Source organism: Marmota flaviventris, chromosome 14 (assembly GCF_047511675.1).
Source record: "Marmota flaviventris isolate mMarFla1 chromosome 14, mMarFla1.hap1, whole genome shotgun sequence".
Taxonomy (NCBI): domain Eukaryota; kingdom Metazoa; phylum Chordata; class Mammalia; order Rodentia; family Sciuridae; genus Marmota; species Marmota flaviventris.
The window spans coordinates 455864-483079 of record NC_092511.1 but is presented as its reverse complement, the minus strand read 5'-3'; the positions used below and the strand labels follow the sequence as shown (position 1 = coordinate 483079).

Genomic DNA, 27216 nt, shown 5'->3' with positions numbered 1-27216 from the left:
ATGGCTCCCCTGAGAACAAGGAATCCCCACGTGTCTTAGAAGTCCTGAATCCTAAGAAGAAGCATGCCCTGTGCGTCTGGGAGGCCTGCTCTTGTCCCTGGGGGAGCTGGTGCTGCCTGCACATCCTCCTCCGGTGCCTCTGCCCTCTTGAAGCATGGTGTGCAGAGTCTGGTCCCTCAGGTGCCCTGACCTGAGCCATTGCCACAGATTCTCTGTTCTTGTCTACTTAATGACCAGTGACTCCTTCTTTTGTGTCAGCAATTTCATGCCCATACTGAATTATTTAGACATGTTTTACGGCACAACCCTCTCTGAATCTACCCATCTTCTCTGACCTCCATTACAATCAAACTGTTTTAAAATAATAGAAAATTGTGGTGGGCAAACTGAGACCTGTGCATGATTGATGGGAAGGTGAGCTGTGCAGCCACCATGGACAGCGGTTCCCCAGCTCTTCAGGATATCAGCACAGAGCTCCCACAGGGTCCTGCAACTCCACCTGGAAGACCCTGAGAGCAGAGGTGGGTATTTCACAAACAGGTCCACAATAGCAACACTCACAGTTGCTCAAAGCAAGCGCCCACTTACCTACAGATGCACAGTACACAAATGTGTGTGTGTGTGTGTGTGTGTGTGTTGTCTACACAGTGGCAACAGAAACATATTGGCCTTAAACAGGGAAGACACTGACACTACAACATGGACAGAGCTAATGGTATGATGGGAAGTGAAAGGGGTCAGTCAGAAAGGAAAGGTGTTCCAGGATCCCACCAGGCAGGGTCCCCAGGGGCATCAGCTTCCTAGGACAGCAAGCTGATCAAGCCTGCCCCGCTGGTGGAGGGGCTGTCCTTCGGTGGTGGTGGTGATGTCTATACAGGGAGAGTGTCCTCAGGCTGCTGAGCTGCACCTGGAGAATCAGCAGGACGCAAGTCCTGTCCTGCAGCTGTTGCCAGGGGCTGCTTTTCATGGAGCCCATGGCTATGGCCTCCGCTTGCCCCTCCCTTTCTCACCGACTCTGCCCAGCCAGGCACTCTCCAGCACCTTCCGGGCAGCACTCCCCAGGAAGGCCCAGGAGCTCCTTTTTCGGAAGACTCTTCTGCATGGATGGTCTCTCTCCACACCCTCCTGATCCCTGGTTTCCTCCAGAGCCCTTGCCTAACCACCAGGGGCCCCAGGGTGTGGCAGGGCCTCACCTGTCTGCAGATACCCCTAGGTCACCATCCCACCGGGTCTTAGGGACTTAAGTGCCACTCCAGCATGTATCCATGATCGGGCCTGGAGCGTGGACTTCACCCGGGTGCCCCCTTGTCCACATTAAGTCCCAAACATCCACCTGCTTCGTTCTTGAGGTCCTCTGAGTTCTCAACAGGAAGCTCAGACTCTGTCTCTACAGTGCATTCCAATCTGCTTCCCTGACTGCTTCTCCCCAGTCCGCCTCTCCGTGCAGAGCAGCTCACACTCTGCAGCTCAGGCCAAACCCTTGTGGCCGCCAGAGCTCCCGGTTCTTTCAGAGCCCAGGCTAAACCCAGCCACAGACCCTCTCCCCAACTGCCTGTGTCCCCTGGCCCAGGAAGCATCCCCTCTCTCCTGTGTCACGGGAAAGGCCTGCTCTCCCTCTTCTGCTCTTGCTTCCTGCCTTCGATTCTTACCACAGCTGCCAGAAAAACACTGGAGTCTGTCCCAGCCTCAAACCCTCCAATGTCCAACCACTGTCCACAAGATATGGCCACCCTTACCTGCAGGCTCTGTCCCCAGTTCCCTGGGATTGCTGCCCTCAAACACCCACCTTGTAGGAGGCACCTTCCCCTGGCTCAGCTGGTTCCTCAGGCCACTCTACCCCAGCCTCTGCCTAGGTAGCACCTTCCTGGCAGGCTCTCGCTCCTCTGATCCTGGGGGAGTGAGGGCCCTCACCTGCTTGAGGACATCTTGTCCACATTAAATCCCAAACATAATGAAGGCCTTCATTTACCCTGACACCACACGGGATGAACTGATTCAGGTATGACAGAACTCCCGTGAAATTCAAACCTGAATAGCAAGCAATTTCTCCAAGCACTCGTCAAATCTGTGAAGAAGATAATCAAGGACAACTGATTGGGAAAAACTTAGGGAGCATGAATCATTATGTTTGGGACCAGGACAGGTAGCAGGGTGCGGTGGCACATACCTGTAATCCCAGAGGCTTGGGAGGCTGAGATAGGAGAATTGCAAGTTAAAAGCCAGCCTCAGCAATGGGAAGACACTAAGCAACTCGGTGAGACCCTGTCTCTAAATAAAATACAAAACAGGGCTGGGGATGTGGCTCAGTGGTCGAGTGCCCCTGAGTTTAATCCCTGGCACCAAAAACAAAAACAAACAAACAAACAATAACAAAAAAGGACAGGTGACCACAAAGAGGTCCCCAACCAAATTACATGAACTTCTTTTTCATTTTCAAATATAAACTTTCAGTTATGCACTCAGTAAAGCTGTCAACCCCACTACGAAATGCCCAGCTTCCATGCTGTGAGCAGAGCACCCGGGGAAGGGGTGGGGGTGGGTGCCCCAGGCCTGCAGCCCCGCCACAGCCCTGAGAGGTGGAGTTTAAATTTTGAGTTACGATTCAATGGATAAATTTGCAATTATTAGAGAAAAAGACATCTTCGTGGTTCTTTGATGTTATTGGGCTAGGGCTGTGGCTCAGTGCTTGCCTAGCACCTGTAAAGGCACTGGGTTCAATGCTTGGTACCACATCAATAAAATAAAGAATATATAAGACAGTAACCTACAATTTTGTTGGTTGAATTTCACCTTGATGAATTTGCTACTTTTATTTATTGAAATATTTCATTTCCATTGTTGCTGCAGAAAAGTTTAATTTGAATTCCTTGGAGACAGTGAGACAGTCTGTCACTAGTTGCGATACAGAACAGAATACTCTGGCCACTGGAGAGAAATCAGGAGCGATGACTCACCCCTGTCTCTGTCTGGGAAGGCTGTGCTTCCCAGCCTGGAACGTGTGGCCAAGGAGATGTGTCCAGGGAAGGTGGTGGTGTGGGCTTCCACCTGGGCATCCTCTGAGGAGCTGGTGGGAGCTCCAGGCCACTGCAGCTCAACACTCATTTCCTGTGCTCACAGGACACTTCCATCTTTCTCCCTCCCATTCCCGGGAGCCTGCAGCCAATCTGTCCTCCTCCTCCAATGTGCCCCTGAGGATTTCCACTCTCTGCAGAATGGCCCTGCACGCACAGCTGGGAGCCCCCTCTCCCACTCAAGCTGCTATTGCAGGTGGAAGCCACATCTAATGAAGGCTGTGCTCCCCAGCAGGTACTCTGAGGTGAACCAGCCTTCCACTGAGGCCCACTCTTCAGCAAGCAGCCTCATATGAGGGATAGGGACAAATGTCTCAGCACTGTCAACCTGTTGGCTATCCTGGGAAATGTGTGGACCTTAATACAACTGGAATGTGTCCAAGAGGAAACGGACACATCAGGGGATCTCTCAGAAGGTCCAGAGTGGGAGGTGGAGGCTAACATTCACCGAGGAGTTCAGGCCCCACACCAACAGAGCTCGTGGGCTGGGTGCTGGCTTCTCAAGGTTTTCCTGCTAGAAATGCAGAAAGTACCCAACACCACACTGGTGTGCCCCACTCTCCAAGCACCTCAAGCGCTTCATCTGCTTTGGGACAACACAATCAAGCAAAGAGAAAAATCTCCAGATGCCAAGCACAATTGGGCTCCTTGCCTGCTGGAGACAGGGTAGGCTTGAAGGGTTTCTGCAGAAACTCCCGGGGACCGAGCACATGGCTCCCGTTCCCAGTGCACATGCCGGCACCAGCCTCTCACACCAGGGCTCCCTGGGTGAAGACAGTAGCCGCAAGGGCTTCTCCCACCCTCCTTCCCTCCTAATGAAGGGATTCCAGTGAGAGCGGCTTGGGTGCAGTCCCAGAAAGGGGGTTGGAGGAGCCTCCGTTCCGCTGCATGAGCAAGCTGTCCCCCTCTTCACGAGTCACCACTGTGTTCTTCCACACGCCTGTTGGAAGTGCTAGGGCCACAAGAATGCACCTGAGGAGACCAGAACAGAACAAACTTGACTAAGGCAACTGCTTCCTGACCTCCTCCAGAAGCACTGAGGTAGGAAAACATCCTGAACTTAGGACGGAGAACTTAAGGTGAAGGTGTGAGAATTCATTCCTTAGATTTTCTCTGTAAACATTTTGTTATCCATAATTATACATTTTCACAAGCACTTCTAAAAACTACTAGTTTTCTAAAGTCAATTTATGCAAAGAGATAGAAAATAACAGATTTGTCTATTCCCAATTCCTGAAAAATTTACTGGTGTAAACTAAAATCTTTCACTTCTGGAACTATAAACATTTGAATTAATTCCCCACTTCTCAAACATCAGGGAGGCTGAGGGGGACAGCCTATTGCCACTGAGCGCCAGGCCAAAGAGCAGGGTAGCCCTGTTACCTGGCCCAGCACACCCTCAAGGCTCTCCTCCCGGACCAGGATCTCTCTCCAGGCCCTGTGTTAACCTCGAGGCTGGGCCAGAGGGGCCAGGTGGAGGTGGTCCACCTGGTCCACTTGCAGTGGTAAGGCCAGCATGCCCACCTGGTGTTTAATGCAGCACAGCAGATCAACATACAAAATTATATTTCTGGATCGTTGACTGTGGTTTAGGGAACTGGGTGTGAGTCTGGGCCAAGATAACACTGTGCCTAAGAGTGAGGTGGGGGTATCACAGAAAGGAAGCAGTGCTCAGATTACGGGGGACGGGGGACAGTCCTGTGGCAGGACCACAGAAAGTAAAAAATGACACAATCCCTGAGAAATGACAAAGGCAGAAGGGAACTGGAAAGAAGGTGGGTGTGTGTGTCATGATCTCCGAGGCAGAAGTGTCACCCACCCCCCGTCTTGAGAAACCATGGATGGGCGCCATCCTTCCCGTCTCCCCTGTATAAGGACAAACAGCTGAGGATCTGGTGAATGTTTCAGCTACAAGCAGGCCCAGGAGTAGAAAAAACAAGCTAAGGCAGCAGCAAGGGGGAGGACCAGAGCAGGTGGCAGGGGTCAGAGCTGCAGGGAGGTGATGGCCAGCTGACTCCAAGCTTCAGAGCTGCAGGAAGGTGGTGGTCAGCCAACAGAAGAGAAGGCTGTCATTTTTCCAGGAGCCCCTACCTGGTCAGTGAAGTTGTGCAAGCCCGTTTTGTTTCTCCTACAGAAAGCTGAATAGAATGAGCACAACTCTCAAATGTGTTATTGCTAGCTGCACTGCAGAATCTGCAAGACCTAAAGTTCAGGTCAGGCCAAGATCACACAGCCAGAGGCAAGGTGAACGGAACCAGGAATCCAGAGTCTGCGCAGGTCAGGATCCCAGCAGGACTTGATGTTCTGGCTGGTGCTGCTGCTAAGCCTGAAAGTTCAAAGGGAATGAAGAACCACACAGTGTTGCTGGTCTGGGCAGAGGGTCATCCCTGCCAGGCTCTGCGGCACCGGGGCCTGGCCCTCAGTGATCTGCCATGCACAACAGGATCACACAACATTTGCACAACACTTGTGTTTGGGCTGAGGCCTCTGGGCAGCACCCCGGCACTGCTGGAACTAGAGTCCTGAGCCAAGATGCGGAGAGCCAGGTCTGGACGTGGTGGGATCCATGCCTCCTCTGAACTGACCCATGGGACACAAATCCCTGAGGAAGCACAGGTAAGCTACAGGTCCTGTAAACCCTCCACAAGATGCGCCAACCATCTCCCAGGTCCCGGTGCACCAGGGTCACCAGCTCCATGACTCAGAGTCAGGGTACCACGGAGCACTTCCTGCTGCCAAGGGTCAGGGAGGACTATTGGGAACCAGTGGCTTGCAGAAACCTTTTAGAACTCAGAGACAAGATCATAGCCACATGGACACCCTCATGCTTGATGGAACACTTGGTGAGTGGTGGCCCAGTTCAGGGTGGCAGATGGTGTGTAGTGGGAGAGAATCCGCTCCACTTAATGTCTGGGGAGCATGTTCCTTAGACGAACAAGGACAAGGCACTCAATCCCAATGCCCACAAGGAGCAAGGGTGGCCACGGCATGAGTCTGGGTGCTCCCTGTAAGGGGGGAGGCAGTTAGATGGGTACAGCTGATATAGGTCTTGCAGATAAGGAACGGATCCTTGTTCCCTGGTGCTGAAGATTAAATACTAGCAAAACACTGAGGCAGGCATAGAAAGCAAGTTTATTTAAGAAAGTGATAGCAACAGAAGTGGCCCCAAAGCTGGGTGCCTGCCAGAGAGGTGTGTTGCTCTTTCATAGACCCTCGAATCCTCTTTTAAGTATTGTCTTCTCTTTCTTTTCCTTGTACATACCTTAGAGCAAGGATAAGGGGATCAAGTGTTTGCAACCCAGAGTGTCCAGGAGCACAATTAGATTGTAGAGGACAACAACACCTTGTGTTCTGTTTGATAACCAGACCTCATCCTCTTTCGACCCCCATCATTCATCACCTACACTGACTGCCTGACCTTTGCTAAGGAACGTGACATCCTGTGCACTCGGGCTGTGCGGGGCTGCTGGCAGACTGATTTTTAGCAAAGAAAGTATGGGAGGAGACTGTCCACCCAGGACTGTGGCCGCCTGGACTGCACACCACGGCGAGAGACTGGACCGACTCACAGCCTCCAGAGAAGCCGCTCAGGTGCGCACGGAAAGGCGCTGTGCGTGAGCCATAGGACGAGCACCAGCAGGGCCTGGGTCCTCACGTAGTCACCCGCAGTCAGTTCATACGCTGCATCTGCTGCGCGTCCCAGTTAGGTGTACCCCGAACCGCGTCCCCCGCCCGGTCCCTTAACAATGGAGTGAGTTCCCAAGGTCTGCATGTCCCTAAGCTACGGGTACCAACCCGAGCTCTCCAGGTCCCAGAGCGGGACAGTTCCCGGCCCGCGGGGAGCCCATGCCGCACGACCGCGGAGCCCGGGAGCAACGCCTGCAAGCCCAGGAAGAGCACCACCACCAGTACGACCGCCCAAAGACCGCGAGATCGGGACCGAGAGGGCGGGGCAGTATCGCGAGACGACCATTCTCGCGACCAGCGGCGATCTCGCGAGACTATAGTGCGCGTCCCTCCGGGGGAGCCGGGCGGGGCGAAACGGCTTGGCGGTTGTGGCGAGGGCGGGCCTTGTGGACACCATGCCGTCGGCCTTTTCAGTCAGCTCCTTCCCCGTCAGCATCCCCGCGGTGATCACGGTAACAGTCGGCCGCCGAGGTGCAGGAACCGGTGTGGGCGCGGTCGGGTTGCCCCCCGCCCCCGGGTTCGCGGGAGGGAGGCGTGGACCGCGCTGCGAGGGCGGGGCTTGGCCTTGCGGGCGGGGCCTGGTGGCGGTGGGCGGGGCCTGGGCAGGACAGCGGTCACGGGGCGTGGCTATGCCCGTGGGGCTGGAACTGGGCGGGATTGTAGTCATGGGGCGGGGCTGGGTCCAGGGCGAGTGCCTGCTCTGCAGGTTGGGTTCCCTCCTGCGCTGCTCTCAGGCTGCATCTCCGGGTCTCTGGCTCCTGGTGGGCCCCTGGTTTGGGGCCTGGGCAGGGAGAGATTCCTTCCCTGCCAGGCTATGGACAGGCTGCTCTGTGTTCTAATGCCCAAAAGTCAGAGGTGTTCACTCCCTGAGAGCAGTGTGGACACTTAGAGCTGTCCTTGAGGGTCCTGGGAGCAGGGATTGCCTCACCCAGGAGGGGTACAGGAAGGCCTCAGCATCCTGTACTGGGAGCTGGGCCGGGGGGTTGGGGTCCAGGCTCAGAAGGCTCCGAGCCTGGTGGTGGAGACCAGGAGCGCTGGGCGTATGGCAGAAAGGGTGGGAAGGTCAGGTCATTCCGGTTAGGTGGCTCAGGCTTCCAAGGCATTGGTGCTAAGGCAGTAGTCCAAGGGGCTTCCACAGTCCTAGTTTCTGTTTGGTATTAACCAAGTGTATCACCTTGAAGTTGCTCAACCTCCTGGTCATCTCAGGGTGTGGTCATTGCTTAGATTTTACCCAACTTTCAAATACTGCTTTATTCAACCACCCAAACAGGCAGGTTGGTGATGCCCTCTGTTTTGTGTGCTCAGACTATAAAATCTTTAAAAACTCTTTGGTGTGGTTGCAGTGGAGAGGATTCCTACTTCTCTCCCTTTCCTTTTCCTGCTTCCACCTTCCCATGAGGGCTGACTGTGTGCTGGGGGGGGGCCTGAGAAAGCTGTATCCTGGACCTGAGCCTGCCCTGCCTGACTCGCCTATCCTTACAGCAGACAGACTGGAGTGAGCCCTGGCTGGTGGGGCTGGCTGTCTTCCACGTGCTGTGCCTGCTTCTCACTTGCTTCTCATCCCAGAGGTACCGACTACAGATTGGCCATTTCCTGTGTCTCAGTGAGTAGAACAGAACAAAATCCCTGTGCTCTGATGGCCATGCGACCTGATGCCAGCATGCCATCTCCAAAACATGTAAATATTTCACAGCCCCTCCCATACCTTCCGTGAGTCATTCTGTGTGAATTTGAAAGGAACCTTTGGAGCACCTCCCCTGTGCAGGGGAGGGTGCTGAATTCCAGATGGTTACAAAGACTTCTTAAGTGTAATGAAATCTGGCTGTTTTTAAAGCAGACATTTCCCTGCTTGGGCTCAGTCCTGCACTGCTTGCTCTGGAGAAAGGATGTAAACTAAGAAGGAAAGTTTATGTGTTGAAATTATATTGCCTAGATGAGTTTTAAAAGTAAGGGCTAAGGAATTTAGAGAAGGGATGTAGCTTCAGGAAAAGATTGACAAAAATTTCATGGAGCAAGCAAAATCATGGTACAGGGTGGGAAGAGCAGGTAAGGTGGAGTAAGAAAAGAAAAAGAGCAGCTAGCTGGCCCAGGCGAGAGGGCATGAGCATCCAAATGAGGGAAGGAAGACAGATTCCAGTCTAGAGGGCTGGAGTTGTCTAGGGAGTATGGACCAGAGGTTAGAGAAACTACAGCCTGCAGGGCTGAGCATTCTGATGCCCCCTCTGAGGCACAAGGGGTTCTGGGTAACACTGTGGGGGAGAGCCTCTGAGCCTGACCAGGCCCTTCTTGATTTTGTAGACATTAGAAAGACAGCAAAGAGCTGGGCCCAGTGGCACACGCCTGTAATCCCAGCAGCTCGGGAGGCTGAGGCAGGAGGATTGCAAGTTCAAAACCAGCCTCAACAAAAGTGAGACACTAAGCAACTCAGCGAGACCCTGTCTCAAAAAAGCCTGGGGATGTGACTCAGTGGTCAAGGTCCCCTGAGTTCAATCACCTGTACCACCCCTGCTCCCTAAAGATAGTGAAGATTCTGCTAAGTAATTAAAACATATCAGCTACTTTGAGAGAAGCTCTGTGCAAGGTAGGAAATCTGAACACCAGGTTGCCTTAGGAAGACTGGAGTGAAACGATCAGAGCTTGCATTACAGAAAAGTGGGTCTGTAAAAATCAAGGTGATCTGCGTTGTTAGGTCCAGTTCTCCACAGGAGAGCTTCTACCAGGTCAAGCCCTAAGGAAGGGCAGGGATACAGTGGGGAACAAAATAGCCTCCTGTCTTAATGGAACTTCCCAGTGGACACCTCCTTCAGCACATACTCAGAGGCCTCATTGCACTGTTACCACCATGCTGAGCTTCTGATGGGAAAGGCCAGAGCATAGGGAAGGTGTGTGATGCCAGACTGAGGTGGCAGGAGCCAGGCAGGGGGCCAGGGGAGCTCCCTGCAGAGGGCAGGGTGGGAAGGCCGTACAGCAGGTGCCTTGAAGAAGGGCAGCCTCCTAGGAGAGCTAACCCATGGAGCAATTTGAAACTTATGAACAGTGTGGGGTTGGGATGTGACTGTGGTCACATTGTTCCACGTGCTCTTCATGTCCTCTGACTCATTAAATTCCTAAGCTGCCCTACTAAGGGTTGCCACCTTCTTACAGATGAAACACACTGAGATTCAGAGACTGCCCTAGTTGTGCAGTGCGTCATCAGCAGGGAGAAGGCCAGGCTCCTAGCCAGCTCTTGGCCTCTCTGGCTCTGCATTCTGTTTGCCTTCATGGGTCTACCTGTCAGGCAGGTAGTGAGGAGCTAGATAGCCCTGGGCTAACCCACTTTCCGATTTGGGTCAAAAAGGTTTGGCTGACAGTGAAGGCATGGAGTTGCTGAGTTTGCTCTAGTCCCTCACACACCCTCTCTCTGGCCTGCGTGGACACAGGCCTCACCCTACACTAGCAGGAGGCCTGGACAGTTGTGTCCTGTGCTCCAAGAACGCCATGGTCTTTGGGAGGCTGGAGGGCAGAGAGGCCATGCAGCCCCCGGTCAGCAGCCCCCATGGCTGCACCACCTGGCTCCTTGAAGGTAGGGATGTATCATAGCAGTCTCACCTGGATGGCCTGAACATGAGGCAGGGAAGCAGTTTAGGCACCAGGTGTGGAGTCTTGCTTATGATCCCACTGCAGGGTGTCCAGGAGCCACCTGCGGCTGGAATCATGAGGAGATGCCATCTCAGCATAGCTATGCCTTGTAGTGGGCACTGGGCACTCCAACCTTGTTAGAGTCTGTAAACAAGTCTAGATGGCGCCTGGCAAAATGCCGGAGGGAGTGGTTTGAGAAGTAACAAAAGCGAGCCATTAAGTGTGGAGATTCCTTATTGGTTGACTGCTGTATCTAGTTTATGCTAATTAGATAAGCTGTGTGGAATGTATAAATACCCCTTCTGTCCTGCAATAAACGGCTCCCACTCCTGCTGTATCAATGTACATAAGTTGCTCGTCACCCCCCGGTTATTTTGCTGCAGCCGGACTGCGGCATAACCTGGGCCTCCAGCAGTCCCACGGGTCCCATCTAGCCCACTGACATCGTGCATGTGGGGTGCTCTTAGTCCTTTCTGTCAGGGAGCACGTTCCACATTCACAATTTAATTGTAGCCAAAATAGAAATTGCATTTCTCTTCATTGTGTCAGTGTCCTGGTGTAAAGAGCGCTGTGCTGACCCTGGCCATCTCCATTCTAACGTGATTTCTGTCTTCTCAGTGGTCCTGGTCTATTGTGCTGAGTACATCAATGAAGTGGCCGCAATGAACTGGAGGTAAAGTCGGCTCCTGCGCGTCTCGCTGAGTCTCAGGAGTCAGCCACCGTGCTGCTCACACGCAGCACTCCCTGTGAGTGTCAGACTTATGGGAGACAGCAGGAAGCAGGAGTGCGTCACACCCTGAGAAGCAGCTGGTTAAATGTTTCACGAACCGCGTTACTTTTGGTGACTGAACCATGCCACTGTACCTGTTGGTTGATCCTTAATAACAGTGAGGGAATTTCATGGGCTACTTTAATTTCAGTTACAGAATTGAAAAAAGATGGGTCCTGCTGGAGCCTCCTAAGGAGGCTGCGAATCTCAGCGCAGGGCGTTCCCAGCTCAGCGGTCCTTAAGAGCAGAGGCTGGCTGTGAAGCCATGCCTGTCGTTGGTGCAGAGCACCGAGGCTGCTGCTGCGTAGCTCCAGGACTTCAGGTCACTAGCAGACCTGCAGTGGTGCCCCGCCTGCAGCGGGCCCGGAACTCCTGGTGGGCAGGTTTTTGAGCTTTGAAGTATCTTTTGGCTCTTTTCCCCCATCATCATCTCCCATAAAGAGCCCTGTGGCGATGCCAAGTTATTTGCTGTGTTTTTTTTTTTTTTAAACAGGTTGTTTTCAAAATACCAGTATTTTGACTCCAGGGGGATGTTCATTTCTGTCGTGTTCTCAGCACCACTGCTGCTCAACGCCATGATCATTGTGGTATGTAGCTTTAGACTTTTAAGTCCTGGTTTTCTTCAGGCCTATTTCCCAGTTCTGAATATGTCCTAAAATGATTGTTGTAGATTTTGTGGGTACGCAAGACTTTGAACGTGATGACTGACCTGAAGAACTTGCAACAGAAAAGAAAAGAGAAGCAGCGGAGGAAGGAGGAGTGAGGTCGTGCCCGTTGGCTTCCTCTGCCAGGGGGTTCTGTGCAGTGGGGCCCAGGCGTCCTCAGCTGGCTTGGGGAAAGCCGTGCTCCCCTCTGGAGGCCCCGTGCTGGAGCACACACTAAAGTTGTTTCTCAAACTAGCACGGATTGTACCCCTGCGTGTTTGTTGAGCCTGGGTCCACCCTTAGCATGCCTGGTCTCTGGCTGAGCCCCAGGAGGGCCCTGTGTATCTCTCCAGGACTCCATAGTCAGTTACAAAGTGTCTGCTCGGTGTGGAATCTGAACCCCAGTGGTAGTGCTGTCCTGCACACAGGCCCATCACCTGGCTGTCCCCCTGTGTCTTGTGCTCCACGGGATGGCTCTTAACTGAGGGCACTTTTGCCCCCAAAGGACTTGTGACAGTTTGGTAACACTTTTGCTTGTCACTGTAGGTGGAAGTGGGTGGAGCCTAAATGCTGCTGAACTCCTGCAAGGATAGACTGTGGCCCCCCAGAGGACTGTACAGAGTGCTGGCCCCCGTCTTCTCAGCCTGAGGCCTTTGAAGCAGGTCTGGCAAAGATGGAACATATCTAATGTACTGACCAGTCCCCTGAGCCCAGGGCCCTCTGAAACCACCAGCTGGGCACATCTCGGTGTAACGGCTGGATCCCATGAGGTTAGGCTTTCTGAAACCAACAAGGGGCTACCTCACTGAAAATACTTTTGCTCAAGACTCTAATGTGAAGGGAAGCGTGAAGTCGGGACTACATGGAAAAGAATGTGTTAAATGAGCCCTTTACTTTGTTCTGAGTGCAGAATTGCAGATAGAGGAACATTCACTGGAGGCCTAGTGGGCTCCACCCAACCTGGACGGTGCAGGCCCCCTGTGCCCTCCCTGAGTCTTATCCTGCTTGAGCACCTTCAGGCTGCCTGTCTGGGGTATGGTGCTGTGAAACACTTTTCGATTTTCAGAAAGAAAAAAACTGTCCAAGTGAAAGCACTTACATTTAGAAGGTCAAAAATCGACGGTTTGTCAGATTGAAGAATCGTCTAGAAATGCAGATATGTGAGTTTTCAGTTTTACATGGTGTCACGCTCTTAGTGAAGAAGCTAGACTGAGTCCAACAGGAGGTAGCTGTGAGCAGACAGAATCCTCAGCCAGGCCACTGGAGCTCTTTGCCTGTAGCTCTTCCCAGTCCCTCTGGATCTGTTCAGCTTGTAGAGTGAACACCGAGGAGTCTGAGAACCCTGGTCTTAAGCAAGTCCAGTCTCAAGTCGACATCACCTGTGGGGTTGTGCGGCACGTCTGACGGTGCACATCCCAGGTGCACCGCAGGGTGTTTAGTGACACATGGCTTCACTCGAGTTCCCACCCCACAAGGTGGTTTCTTAGAAAATGAAGTGGGCTGCTATATTTGACTGCAGGAGCTCAGAGCAGGCGTGTGTGGCTCTCCAGGGCTGTTCCCTGCCAAGCTGTCCAAGGCCAGCCATGGGAAGCAGGTCAGGAAATTGCTGGAGAGGACATGTGTGAGGAGGTGTCTGAGCTCATGCCCAGCTGAAGTACACCAGCAAGGTGGTAGGCCCTGTCTGTATGTTGGACCGTGTGGATCTGGGCCTGTCCAGCTGAGTCCAGCCTCCCTGGATAAAGGTGTGTAATAGTACTGTTAGCTCTGTATCTTGGGGCAGCCCACATGTGACCCTGATGTGGGCTCCAGGTTTCGCATGTGTGTTGTTTTCACAAAAATGAACTTTTTAGTGAGGCTCCTATTTTAGTGGCTGGAAATTGCATTGCTAGCAACTATCTTTGTATCTTTTCTTCTTGTTAGAGAAAATTCTGCAAGCCAAAATCATCAACACTGAGTAATTCATAAAACTTGTGTGGGCTCATGCAGGGTTCCAGTGGGGATTGTGGTGCGGGACAGGCACTTGCCCATATGCCTGAAGTGCTGGGCTCCAGTGTTAAAACAAGGTGTGGGGTGTGAGCCCCGCTCATCCATGCTCTGAGAATGGAAGGCTCAGGGGCCCCTGCTCCTCTGCTTAAGTTAGGAAGTGCTTTTACCATGTGTTTATGAACAAAGCAGAAAAAAGGACATTCTGCATACTCCAAGCCTGTGACACTGTAAGTTTATTGATTGGTATGCAATAAAACCTTTGATAGTACATAGTATGTTTACCCCAGAGAGTGTTTGTTTTGATTCTGAGCTTAGGACAGGATCCCGACTGCAGGGTGGGCTCCTCAGCACCTGGCCATGACCTTTACTCACCCAGAAATTTGTCAACTCCCCAGAAGGACATGAACTCAGGCTTAGAGATGGGTGCTTCAGGTTACAAGGAAGTGCCTGGCCTGCACTGTTAAGGAACTGAGAAGGTACAGGGAATCTGAGCTGCTCCTTTCCTTCACAAGACATCTACATGGAAAGTACAAGTGCTCACAGGTGTGCTGGAGGCGCAGCATGGGGTGCCTCCTGGGTCTTGAGTCAGATGCTTGAGGTAGCTGCTGCGCCTGACAGCCCCACTTCCCCAGGTCCTTGCTTTGGGAGGTCTTCAGGCTTCCTCCTCCAGGCTTCTGGGGGCCATTCTCTTCTACATCATACAGAACACGTGTAAGTCACTGGGGTCCCTGGAAGGGCACTCAGGACTCAGGCTGTCACGGGTGGCTGTCAGTGGCAGGGCAAGACCAGGACCAACCTCTGAGTCCTTCCAGAGGGCTCCTGTGGGTGTGCTGAGCAGCTGCAGGGGGTGTGGCCCGCCAGAGCCTCTGCATGTTTGTGTTGAGGTCCTCACGTGGGAGGGAGTGCATGGCCTGGCCTGTTCATTGAAGTACTCCTGTGACCGTCAGGTCATCCCCGGTGACCTCCTGAGTGCCGGCGACTGCTTGACTGTCCTCATGAGGCAGTGGAGGGAGACAGTATAGGAAAGAATGTGGATCATGCATCTAGTCTTGCCTTGTGGTCCCCTGGGCAGTGGTCCCTGGACCTGTGAACACCAAAATTGTCGGGTTACCGAAAAGAGTGTGGTAGTGGCACAGACCCAGGCACATCCTCCTGTGTGTTAAATCACCTCTAGGTTGATTATAATTTCCAATACAATGTAAATGCAGAATAAATATGTCTTACACTGTATTGTTCAGGAGGTAATAAAAATGTATGTATTCAGTCACCCCACTTTTTACAAAAGATTTGTGATGCAGTGTTGGTGGACTGCAAGGATGTAGAAGCAAGGGGTCCAGAGGACCAACTGCATGCTGGGTCTTAGGAGTGTCATGAAAGAAACAGCAGAGTGCCGGGAGCCCTGGGCACGAGCAGGGCTGGTGCAGGCAGGCCTGAATGTTGGCAGGTCCTGATATTAATAGGGCAGTGGTGTTTCAACCATATCCTTAGAGGAGAGACCTGGAGGCATACAGAGACCTGGGGGGCAGCAGGTGGCCCTGCACAACATGAGCCTTTACCTTGGAGAAGATTCGGTTTCTTGAGCTCTGAAAGCATTCCTTCCACAGCTGTCTACCTGCACTCGCCCTCCATCCTCCGCGGGGCCTATGCTCCTTCCACCTGCAGACCACTGCCTGCCAGTGCTGAGTGCTTGTGAAGCTCTGCCTCGGCTGGAGCAGAGCAGCCCAGCATGCATCGATTTGCTCTGTGTTGATCATCTCACTTTTCTAATTTCTTTTTCCTGAATCTAGCACTGACCCCATGAGTCCAGGGTCCTCTAGAAGTGGGATTCTTAAGGAATTTGCTCCAGCCTTTTCCTGCGAGTCTTCTAACATCAGATGCCTATTTTATGTGGGCCTGGGTTTTATTTGTGTGCTTTTACTTTTTCCCCTGGTCTTGATCTGGCTGTCTGCAGTTGCCTCTGCTCCAGTGCCAGCCCCTGTTGAGGGACAGACCAAGTTGGCCTTGGGTGCTCCTGTGTTGGGACTGGGGTAACACATTGCATATCTGTCCCCAGAGGCAGAAGGACTAGGTGGAACCTCCCCTCCTGCACCCACAGGCCCCCAGGTGGCAGTGGGCCACAGATGGCCTGCCTGTGTTGTTTTCTGTCATGGTCCTTCCCTGCCAGCCAGGATTCAGTCCTCGTCCCAGTCATGCAAGGGTTATCATCTGGGAGCACTGCTGTGTGCCACTAGCCTCAGCTTCACTCCCTGCCCTGACACTGTTGGAATGTGGACTTAGGGCTCTGCGTCTTTATCTCAGCTGGCCTGGGCATTCGTTATGCTTGTATAACATCGTGCCTGTTGGGAATGGGGCAAGAGGTCATTTGTCAAGACTAAGCACCACTTTCCCTGAAGGTCTGCCTCCTCTGAAGTGACTGCTCAGTCCTTTGATCATGAAGATGTTTCACTGTGTGACGTCATGTCTGGCATGGCAGATAACCAGACCAGGTGCCAGTCCAACTTCCTGCGGCAGCTGCTGATACTGGAGACTCTGCGTTTCTCACTGGTTACTACTGGGCAGCAGGAACATGAGCAGCCTGAGAGGCATCCTTTACCTTTCCTACACATGAAGGGAATTGAAAAATAGCTACTTGCTGGCAGTTGATAAATATGGAAATATGGCTAAGTCACTTGTCAGGAAGCACGGTCCCACATCAGCCCTGCACGATTTCTGGACTTTTTTTTTTTTTTTTTTTTAAATTTTTATTGTGGGTTGTTCAAAACATTACAAATTTCTTGACATATCATATTCCACACTTTGATTCAAGTGGGTTATGAACTCCCACCTTCACCCCATACACAGATTGCAGAATCACATCAGTTACACATCCATTGATTTACAAATTGCCATACTAGTGTCTGTTGTGCTCCGCTGCCTTTCCCATCCTCCCCCCTCCCCCCTCCCCGCCTCTCCCCTCCCCTCCCCTCCTCTCTCTCTACCTCCTCCACTGTATAACCCTGAGGGTCTCCTTCCATTACCATGCAATTTCCCTTCTCTCTCCCTTTCCCTCCCACCTCTCATCCCTGTTAAATGTTAATCTTCTTCTCCTGTTCTTCGTCCCTACACTGTTCTTAGTTACTCTCCTTATATCAAAGAAGACATTTGGCATTTGTTTTTTAGGGATTGGCTAGCTTCACTTAGAATAATCTGCTCTAATGCCATCCATTTCCCTGTAAATTCTATGATTTTGTCATTTTTTAATGCAGAGTAATACTCCATTGTGTATAAATGCCACATTTTTTTTATCCATTCGTCTATTGAAGGGCATCTAGGTTGGTTCCACAGTCTTGCTATTGTGAACTGTGCTGCTATGAACATCGATGTAGCAGTGTCCCTGTAGCATGCTCTTTTTAGGTCTTTAGGGAATAGACCAAGAAGGGGAATAGCTGGGTCAAATGGTGGCTCCATTCCCAGCTTTCCAAGAAATCTCCATACTGCTTTCCAAATTGGCTGCACCAATCTGCAGTCCCACCAGCAATGTACAAGTGTACCCTTTTCCCCACATCCTCGCCAGCACTTGTTGTTGTTTGACTTCCTAATGGCTGCCAATCTTACTGGAGTGAGATGGTATCTTAGGGTGGTTTTGATTTGCATTTCTCTGACTGCTAGAGATGGTGAGCATTTTTTCATGTACTTGTTGATTGACTGTATGTCCTCCTCTGAGAAGTGTCTGTTCAGGTCCTTGGCCCATTTGTTGATTGGGTTGTTTGTTTTCTTATTGTCTAATTTTTTGAGTTCTTTGTATACTCTGGATATTAGGGCTCTATCTGAAGTGTGAGGAGTAAAGATTTGTTCCCAGGGTGTAGGCTCCCTATTTACCTCTCTTATTGTTTCTTTTGCTGAGAAAAAACTTTTTAGTTTGAGTAAGTCCCATTTGTTGATTCTAGTTATTAACTTTTGTGCTATGGGTGTCCTATTGAGGAATTTGGAGCCCGACCCCACAGTATGTAGATCGTAGCCAACTTTTTCTTCTATCAGACGGCGTGTCTCTGATTTGATATCAAGCTCCTTGATCCATTTTGAATTCACTTTTGTGCATGGCGAGAGAAAGGGATTCAGTTTCATTTTGTTGCATATGGATTTCCAGTTTTCCCAGCACCATTTGTTGAAGATGCTATCCTTCCTCCATTGCATGCTTTTAGCCCCTTTATCAAATATAAGATAGTTGTAGTTTTGTGGATTGGTTTCTGTGTCCTCTATTCTGTACCATTGGTCCACCCGCCTGTTTTGGTACCAGTACCATGCTGTTTTTGTTACTATTGCTCTGTAGTATAGTTTGAAGTCTGGTATCGCTATACCGCCTGATTCACACTTCCTGCTTAGCATTGTTTTTGCTATTCTGGGTCTTTTATTTTTCCATATGAATTTCATGATTGCTTTCTCTATTTCTACAAGAAATGCCGTTGGGATTTTGATTGGCATTGCATTAAACCTATAGAGAACTTTTGGTAATATCGCCATTTTGATGATGTTAGTTCTGCCTATCCATGAACAGGGTATATTTTTCCATCTTCTAAGATCTTCTTCTATTTCTCTCTTTAGGGTTCTGTAGTTTTCATTGTATAAGTCTTTCACCTCTTTTGTTAGGTTGATTCCCAAGTATTTTATTTTTTTTGAAGATATTTTGAATGGAGTGGTTGTCCTCATTTCCATTTCAGAGGATTTGTCGCTGATATACAGGAATGCCTTTGATTTATGCGTGTTGATTTTATATCCTGCCACTTTGCTGAATTCATTTATTAGCTCTAATAGTTTCTTTGTAGAGCCTTTTGGGTCTGCTAGGTATAGAATCATATCATCTGCAAATAGTGATAATTTAAGTTCTTCTTTTCCTATTTTGATGCCTTTAATTTCTTTCGTCTGTCTAATTGCTCTGGCCAGTGTTTCGAGAACTATGTTGAACAGAAGTGGAGAGAGAGGGCATCCCTGTCTAGTTCCAGATTTTAGAGGGAATGCCTTCAGTTTTTCTCCATTCAGAGTGATGCTAGCCTGAGGCTTAGCATAGATTGCTTTTACAATATTGAGGTATGTTCCTGTTATCCCTAGTTTTTCTAGAGTTTTGAATATAAAGGGATGCTGTACTTTGTCAAATGCTTTTTCCGCATCTATCGAGATGATCATATGGTTCTTATTTTTAAGTCTATTGATGTGGTGAATAACATTTATTGATTTCCGTATATTGAACCAGCCTTGCATCCCTGGGATGAATCCTACTTGATCATGGTGTACAATTTTTTTGATATGTTTTTGTATCCGATTCGCCAGAATTTTATTGAGGATTTTTGCATCTAGGTTCATTAGAGATATTGGTCTGTAGTTTTCTTTCTTTGAAGTGTCTTTGTCTGGTTTAGGTATCAGGGTGATGTTGGCCTCATAGAATGAATTTGGAAGTTCTCCCTCCTTTTCTATTTCCTGAAGTAGCTTGAAAAGTATTGGTATTAGTTCTTCTTTAAAGGTTTTGTAAAATTCTGCTGTATACCCATCTGGGCCTGGGCTTTTCTTAGTTGGAAGTCTTTTTATGGTTTCTTCTATTTCTTCAATTGATATTGGTCTGTTTAGGTTTTCTATATCCTCCTGACTCAATCTGGGCAGATCATATGACTTAAGAAATTTATCTATGCCTTCACTATCTTCTAATTTGTTGGAGTATAAGGATTCAAAATAGTTTTTGATTATCTTCTGTATTTCTGAAGTGTCTGTTGTGATATTGCCTTTTTCATCCCGTATGCTAGTAATTTGAGTTCTCTCTCTTCTTCTCTTCGCTAGCATCGCTAAGGGTCTGTCGATTTTGTTTATTTTTTCAAAGAACCAACTTTTAGTTTTGTCAATTTTTTCAATTGTTTCTTTTGTTTCGATTTCATTAATTTCAGCTCTGATTTTAATTATTTCTTGCCTTCTACTTCTTTTGCTGTTGTTTTGCTCTTCTTTTTCAAGGATTTTGAGATGAAGTATGAGATCATTTATTTGTTGGTTTTTTCTTTTTTTAAGGAATGAACTCCAAGCAATGAATTTTCCTCTTAGAACTGCTTTCAATGTGTCCCATAGATTCCGATATGTTGTGTCTGTGTTTTCATTTATCTCTAAGAATTTTTTAATTTCCTTCTTGATATCTTCTATAACCCATTGATCATTCAGTAACCTATTGTTCATTCTCCAAGTGATGTATGCTTTTTCCTTCCTTCTTTTATCGTTGATTTTCAGCTTCATTCCATTATGATCAGATAAGATGCATGGTATTATCTCTACTCCTTTATATTGTCTAAGAGTTGCCCTGTGACATAATATATGATCTATTTTTGAGAAGGATCCATGTGCTGCTGAGAAAAAAGTGTAACTGCTTGATGTTGGGTGGTATATTCTATATATGTCAATTAGGTCTAGGTTATTAATAGTGTTATTGAGTTCTATAGTTTCCTTATTCAACTTTTGTTTGGAAGATCTGTCCAGTGGCGAGAGAGGTGTGTTGAAGTCTCCCATGATTATGGTATGGTGATCTATTAGACTCTTGAACTTGAGAAGAGTTTGTTTGACGAACATAGCTGCACCATTGTTTGGGGCATAAATATTTATGATTGTTATGTCTTGTTGGTGTATGGTTCCCTTAAGCAGTATGTAGTGTCCCTCTTTATCTCTTTTGATTAACTTTGGCTTGAAATCGATTTTATTTGATATGAGTATGGACACTCCTGCTTGTTTCCGAAGTCCATATGAGTGATATGATTTTTCCCAACCTTTCACCTTCAGCCTATGTATGTCTTTTCCTATCAAATGCGTCTCCTGTAGGCAGCATATTGTTGGGTCTTGTTTTGTGATCCATTCTACTAGCCTGTGTCTCTTAATTGGTGAGTTTAAGCCATTAACATTTAGGGTTATTATTGAGATACGGGTTGTTCTTCCAGCCATATTTGTTTATTTCTGTTACTAAACATGGTTTGTTTTCCTCTTTGATTATTCCCCCCCCCTTTACTGTCCTACCTCCCACTGTTGGTTTTCATTGTTATTTTCCATTTCCTCTTCCTGTAATGCTTTGGCGAGGATGTTTTGAAGAGATGGTTTTCTAGCTGCGAATTCTTTAAACTTTTGTTTATCGTGGAAGGTTTTAATTTCATCCTCCATCCTGAAGCTTAATTTCGCTGGATACACAATTCTTGGTTGGAACCCATTTTCTTTCAGTGTTTGAAATATGTTATTCCAGGATCTTCTAGCTTTCAGAGTCTGTGTTGACAGATCAGCTGTTATCCTGATTGGCTTACCCCTAAATGTAATCTGCTTCCTTTCTCTTGTAGCTTTTAAAATTCTCTCCTTATTCTGTATGTTGGGCATCTTCATTATGATGTGTCTAGGTGTGGATCTCTTATGATTTTGCACATTCGGCGTCCTGTAGGCTTCTAGGATTTGGGGTTCTGTCTCATTCTTCAAGTCTGGGAAGTTTTCTTGTATTATTTCATTGAATAGACTTCTCATTCCTTTGGTTTGGAGCTCTGTACCTTCCTGTATCCCAATGACTCTTAAGTTTGGTCTCTTAATGTTATCCCATATTTCTTGGATGTTCTGCTCATGGTTTCTTAACAGTCTTGCTGAGCTGTCTATGTTCTTTTCCAGTTGAAATACTTTGTCTTCATTGTCTGATGTTCTATCTTCTAAGTGTTCTACTCTGCTGGTAGTATTCTCCATTGAGTTTTTAAGTTGGTTTATTGCTTCCTGCATTTCTAGGATTTCTGTTTGTTTGTTTTTTATAACCTCTATCTCCCTGTATAGTTGATCCTTTGCTTCCTGGATTTGTTTGCGTAATTCGTTGTCGAAGTGATCTTTCATTGTCTGATTTTGCTGTTTAATGTCTTCCTTGATACTCCAGATCATCTGAAGCATGTATATCCTGAATTCTTTATCTGACATTCCATCTGCTGCAGCTGTTACCTCTTCTAAAGTTGCGTTGACCTGCATTGCTTGTGGTCCTTTCTTTCCTTGTCTTTTCATACTGCTTGCGTATCTTTCCTGCAGGTGCGGGCGGCGGCTCTGCTCTCTCCTTATTCCAATTGGGGTGTCGTGGCTACCACGCCGGCAGGTCACTGGGCCTGTTCTGGGAGCTGGCGGCGGCTCTGTTCTGCCCCTACTCCAATTGGGGTGACGAGTGTACCACGCCGGCAGGCCACCGGGCCTGATCCGCCGGTCGGTTGCAGGTTTGCCTACCCTGCAGGCGCGGGCGGCGGCTCTACTCTGCCCCTACTGCAAATGGGGTGACGTGTCTGTCGTACCGGCAGGCCCCTGGGCCTGTCCCGCTGGTCGGTCGCAGATCTGCCCACCTTTCGGGCACAGGTGGAGGCTCTGCTCTGCCCCTACTCCAATTAGGGTGTCGTGGCTACCCCGCCTGCAGGACGCTGGGCCTGTTCCTGGCACGGGCGGCGACTCTGCTCTGCCACTACTCCAATTAGGGTGGTGTTTGTACCACGCCGGCAGGCTCCTGGGCCTGATTCGCCGGTCTGTTGTAGGTCTGCCTACCTTGGAGGCGCGGGCGGCGGATCTGCCCTGCCCCTCCTAGCACGCCTGCGGACCCCTTGGCCTGATCTGCAGGTTGATCACTGGTCTGCTCACCCTGCGGGCACGGGTGGCGGTTCCGCTCCGCCCCCACTCCAATTGGGGTCACGTGACCACCACACCGGCAGGGCCTGATCCGGGCGTGGGAGAAGGATCTGCTCTGCCCCTACTCCAGTTGGGGTGACGTGTGTACCACACTGGCAGGCCACTGGGCCTGACCCGCCAGGCTGACACAGGTCTGTTTACCTTGCAAGCGCGAACCGCGGCTCTGCCCTGCCCCTCCTACCACGCCCATGTACCACTGGGTCGCGGGTCTGCCCACCTTGCGGTTGCGGGTGGCGGCTCCGCTCCGCCCCCTCTCCAATTGGGGTCACGCGGTCACCACGCTGGCGAGCCGCTGGGCCTGCTCCGGGCGCTGGCGGCGGCCCGGCTCCTTCCCTCTGGCTCGACGACAAATTGAGGAGACTCGGGTGACTGTGCCTCACCCCCCCTACCAGGAGACCAACTGCTTATGTCACCACTGGTATTGATGAAGTTCCCTCCTCCGCCGCTTTCTGCAGACGTCAGATCTCTGCCATGTTGGTATCCTATGCGAATGGCAGCATTTCGTTCCCCTTGCCGGGCAACCAAAGCACCGGGTGAGTCCTGACCGGCCCTCAGCAGGACCCGGAACGAGAAGCAGTTTCCGCGGGCTCCTAGCCCCGGGCCAGGGAAGTTCCGGGAGCCGGAACTCGGCCACTCCGTGCTCGGTGTAAGCTCCTATAAATGTAAGCTCCAAGAAGCAGTCCCCGCGGGCTCAGTTCCGGGAGCCGGAACTCGGCCGCCCCGCGCTCGGTATTCACTCCGATAAGATCAAGTTCTAATAAGCACCCAGGCGCTGAGCCCTAGCAATCTGTCTGCAAGCCGCAGGCGAATTGCAGCCTGAAATTACCTGTTCTATGGCTGAATGAGCTGCGGTCAGTCAAAAACAGGGGTGGTGACGTCAGTTTACCAACATGGTGGCTGCTGGCCTCCTCTGTGGTCTGACCGGTGTGGAGAACCGAGATGGACCGCTTCCTTCCCCCGTCTCGAACCCAGAATTCAGCCCTGAGTACGGTGCTTGCGCGGCTGGCAGAAACTGCAGCGCTGTAACCCTGCGTCTCTATCCCAGACTTTAGCCGCGGGGCGATTTGCTGAATAAGCAGTGTTACCCTCCGTGCGACAAACCTCTCGCGTTTGAGTCCCCGTAGCCGATCCTCGTGCGATGGAAATCCTTCCTCCAGGTTCCGGAGCACCCCACTATTGCTGGAAATTCCTAACAAAATATCCTTTAGCCGTCCTGACTTGTCATACTCCCACACAGTGAAGCAGCACACGGGGACAATGCACTCCCCTCGCCGCCATCTTCCTTCTCCCAGTTTCTTTTCGATTTCTGGACTTTGCCTGTGCTTCCGGGCAACTTGGAAAAGTGCTTTGCTGAGTGAGGGACAGTCTCACCTCACTGCTTTGCATATCCTCAGTTGCCAGCGAGGGTTATTTAACATTTTTTCAAATTGTTATTGGCCTTTTGCACTTTTGTGAATAGGCTGTTCATGTACTTTATTCTTTGTATTACAGTATAGGCTTTTAAAGATATGTGTTTCTAATTTTATATATCAAAATTCACAGTACATGCAAATATATTTCCAGCCTTGGGTGAAAAGTTTTGTTTTGGCCTTGGGTGAAAAGTTTCAGAACGATGAACAGCATGTGCTCTCCAGTCAGGGTTGACGCCTATGGGGCCGAGCTGTGGCTCCTCCTCAGCCGTAAGGAACCCGCTGGCACTAGTGCTGGCAGCAGGGGAAGCAAGGACCCAGCCCTGTGCCACCAGCCAATCCCTGCACTTGTAGCTGTGCTCAGGTCACATGTGGCACAGGCTTGCATTAGGGCCAGACACATTGTCACCTCTTCACCCAGCTCCCGGCTCCTGAAGCACAGGGCAGGAGGGTTTGAGCATCTGGACTGGCGCTTTCTCCTCCCAGGCAACTGACCAAGACTGTTAGCCCATCCACAAAGCCAACCAGCAAGGCTCCTGCTCTCAAGTTCTCTGTAGGTCTCCTGAGATCATTATCACATCAGATGGTGAATTTTAGACAGTTTGTGTTCTGCCGATGCAAAAGCTTCTCCAAGCACCTCTGGAAACACTTGGTGCACAGTACCATGAGCATCTGCATCCTGAAACGGCTGGGTGTGTGCTGGTGAGTATGGTCTCTGTTCAGCAGAACCGTCGCCTTGCCTGGGCTTGGGCTCCCTTGTGACTAGCTCCCTACTCAGTGACAAGGCTGCTGATGCCCTGGAACCTCTGCCCTGAGCAGGTGAGGAACCGGAAGCAGAGAGGACCAGGATCGGGTTTTTGCTGCTGGACAGGCAGAAGGACTTTGTTTACTTTCCTCCAGGGAGGTTTGAAGACCCTTCTGACAGGGAGGCCACTTGACTTTGGTGGCAAATTAAAGTAGAGTGCAGTTGACTGATTTCCTAGCATAAGAGCTGCAAGCTGGAGGAGTTCTACCTGTTAGCACGTTGTACTTGTAAAAATGTGTTCACAGAAACCAAGAGCTCCTGGGGAGCACACAGTGTCTGACACTCCGCAGGTGCTTCTGTGGCCTCAGACACCAGGAACCTGCAGGGGCCTGGCACCTAGTAGAGTGGCCTTTGCAGTACTCCTGAAGCTGCATGGGGAGAGGATGTCAGTTCCACTTCCTGGTGTTCCCAGAGGTTTGCTCAGAGGAGTGACAAAGGAAATGTTACCTGGGAAACGAGACGCTGGTGTGAAGGGTGTCTTTGAGCTAGAGAGTTTTTTGTTCTTTTTCTTCCGTTTAGATATACATGACAGTCGAGTGTATTTTGACTGTTATACATACATGGAGTATAACTTCCACGCTGGTGGTTGTACGTGATGTGGAGTTACACTGGTCGTGTAGTCATATGTGAACATAGGAAAGTGATGTCTGATTAGAGAGTTGGTTTTGCCCTTGCTAGAAACTCTCTAGAAATTTAACATGGACCAAATCCCTGAAATCCCCTGGGCTTCAGCTTCCCCTATGAAAAGGTGTATAAGGACACTGTCTGTACTTGTCCAGTAAGACAAGGCCGCTGTGGGAACCAAACAGGCGGCAAGGCTCAGACCTCCCTAGGCTGCAAGCACACACACTGCCGCCCAGCTGGCAGCCACTGTCCTGCAGGACCACTGGAGCCCTGTGCTGCTGGCTCCGGCCCACCCAGGGAAGAGACATGAGCAGACAGCACAGCAAGGCAGGGTGCAGGCCTCATGTACCGGCCAGCCTTGTCCTCTACAAACCTGTTTCCCAGCTAGAGGTAGAGTCCATGCTGAGCCCTGCGCTCTCCCAGGGCTGGCCTAGCCCGGGCTGGCCTAGCCCAGGCTGCCTTGCCTGGGGAAGCACACTCCACCAACCACCAGGGGGCACCAGAGTGCTGTCGAGGCTGCTGTTCCTGTTCTGAGACCTGCTGCTTCTGACTGAGGAGCGCTTGGAAGCAGCTCTGCAAGGCAAATTTTAGTTCTGCAGACGGGCGAGCTACAGAACCTGGCTGCTGTGCACCTGGGTGGGCAGTCCTTGCTCTGGCACTCAGGGCCATATCTGCATGGTTAGCTAATTTTAAGTTGGGCTGGGCAAAGGGAAGGGCTGTAGTTAAAAGTGGCTGCGATTGGATCTTATCCCAATTAAGGCTAAATACTGTATTCTGAAAAGCACCACCAGACTTTCTGTTTCTCACAAGTCCCTCCTTTTTCTTTTTATCCTTTTTGGTCTCATTTTCATTTTTGTTCCCATACCCTTAGGTATTGCCATCCATCCTGGATATGTTAACTTTTTGAGGTGCAAATCACCCGTGGTTATGACGCCACCCGTTTTTAGCAGTTCGGTGATTGGGAGCACTTGGTAAGGTCCTTTCCAACTCAGTGTGAAGCTTGTCTTCTTTCAGGTCTTGATGAAAACCAAGTCACCAGGCTGGCAGTGATGAATTGTGAACTCCAGAAGAGGAGTCTGAGCAGCAGTTCATAATAATTGTACCGGAAAAAAAGTAACACAGATAGATCTCAAGGTGACTCAGAACAGACTTGTGACTCTGACAGAGCTTTCTGCGATATTATCACGCACTCCTGTATAAAGCCCTTCCTTTATAACCTCACAGTTTTACTTTTAGGAAGACTGACAAAAATGTTCATCTCTGATAAAAGAACCATTGTCTTATCTTTGAATTGTTTGTGTAAGGTGTGCTTTGGTTATATTCTCCTGCCAAGTGTTTAAGACCAAGGTGGTCAAAATCGACCTTTGTTGTTTTTTAAGATCTATTGTTAGAGTTAGCTGACATTTGCCAGGGATCCCTCTTGGGAACTTGTGAGAAGCCTCCTAACTCCTTTACCTTTTCCTCTACCAATTGTGCCATATGCCAGGATGGGTCAGGGTCTTGCTGAGCACAGTGGCTTCCCTTGGAAGCATCGGGGACATTTTCCTCTCTACTAACCTTCCTCTTTGCAGAATGTGTGCTGGTTGACTTCCTGTTTTCTAGGGTCCTCTCAATACCCCTGTTCAGGAGATTGGGTGACTCACCAGAGTTGCAGGGCCCAAAGAGAGGTCCTGTCATCCCCTGGGTTCTTGTTGACCTTAGAGGGCAAGGGCCAAAATATTGGCTGCTTTTTCCTTGGCCCTTTTACTTCCTAAAATTTGGTCTCCAAGTTTCAAGACCAGTTTCACCAGTCTTGAAATAGGAGTACTGGGTTTTAAACTCTAATGTCTATAATCTTACAGTCACCCCTTCCATTTAATTGGGATCAGTATTAGTAGTGGAAGTCAGCTTCATATTCTGTCTGTCCTGTAGGTGGTGCTGATTA

The 27216-nt window shown here is 50.0% G+C and overlaps 1 protein-coding gene and 1 long non-coding RNA gene across 6 annotated transcripts; one reads left to right on the top strand and one right to left on the bottom strand.

Annotated features, from left to right (window-relative positions):
* Positions 1–2779: 2779 nt before the first annotated feature.
* LOC139701760 (uncharacterized) lies at positions 2780–7014 on the bottom strand. Its single transcript, XR_011704273.1, has 2 exons — positions 6867–7014; positions 2780–4043 (listed from the first exon to the last, which is right to left on the bottom strand). It is a non-coding gene; the product is annotated as an uncharacterized lncRNA (long non-coding RNA).
* Positions 7015–7064: 50 nt separating this feature from the next.
* Positions 7065–26583, top strand: Tmem18 (transmembrane protein 18). Of its 5 annotated transcripts, none has more exons than XR_003583099.2 (6): positions 7065–7210; positions 8241–8361; positions 10995–11049; positions 11639–11732; positions 11816–13531; positions 26307–26583. XR_003583099.2 is itself a non-coding variant. In XM_027937808.2 (6 exons), exons 1-5 carry the CDS (start codon positions 7154–7156, stop codon positions 11906–11908), a joined length of 420 nt encoding a protein of 139 aa, XP_027793609.2. In that variant the 5' UTR covers positions 7065–7153; the 3' UTR covers position 11909; positions 12336–14056. The 5 variants fall into 5 exon arrangements, 4 of the variants coding, with proteins under 4 accessions (XP_027793609.2, XP_027793610.2, XP_027793611.2 ...); XM_027937808.2 differs by lacking the exon at positions 26307–26583 and having other exon boundaries at positions 11816–11909; positions 12336–14056; XM_027937809.2 differs by lacking the exon at positions 26307–26583 and having other exon boundaries at positions 8244–8361; positions 11816–14056.
* The last annotated feature ends 633 nt before the right edge of the window (positions 26584–27216 follow it).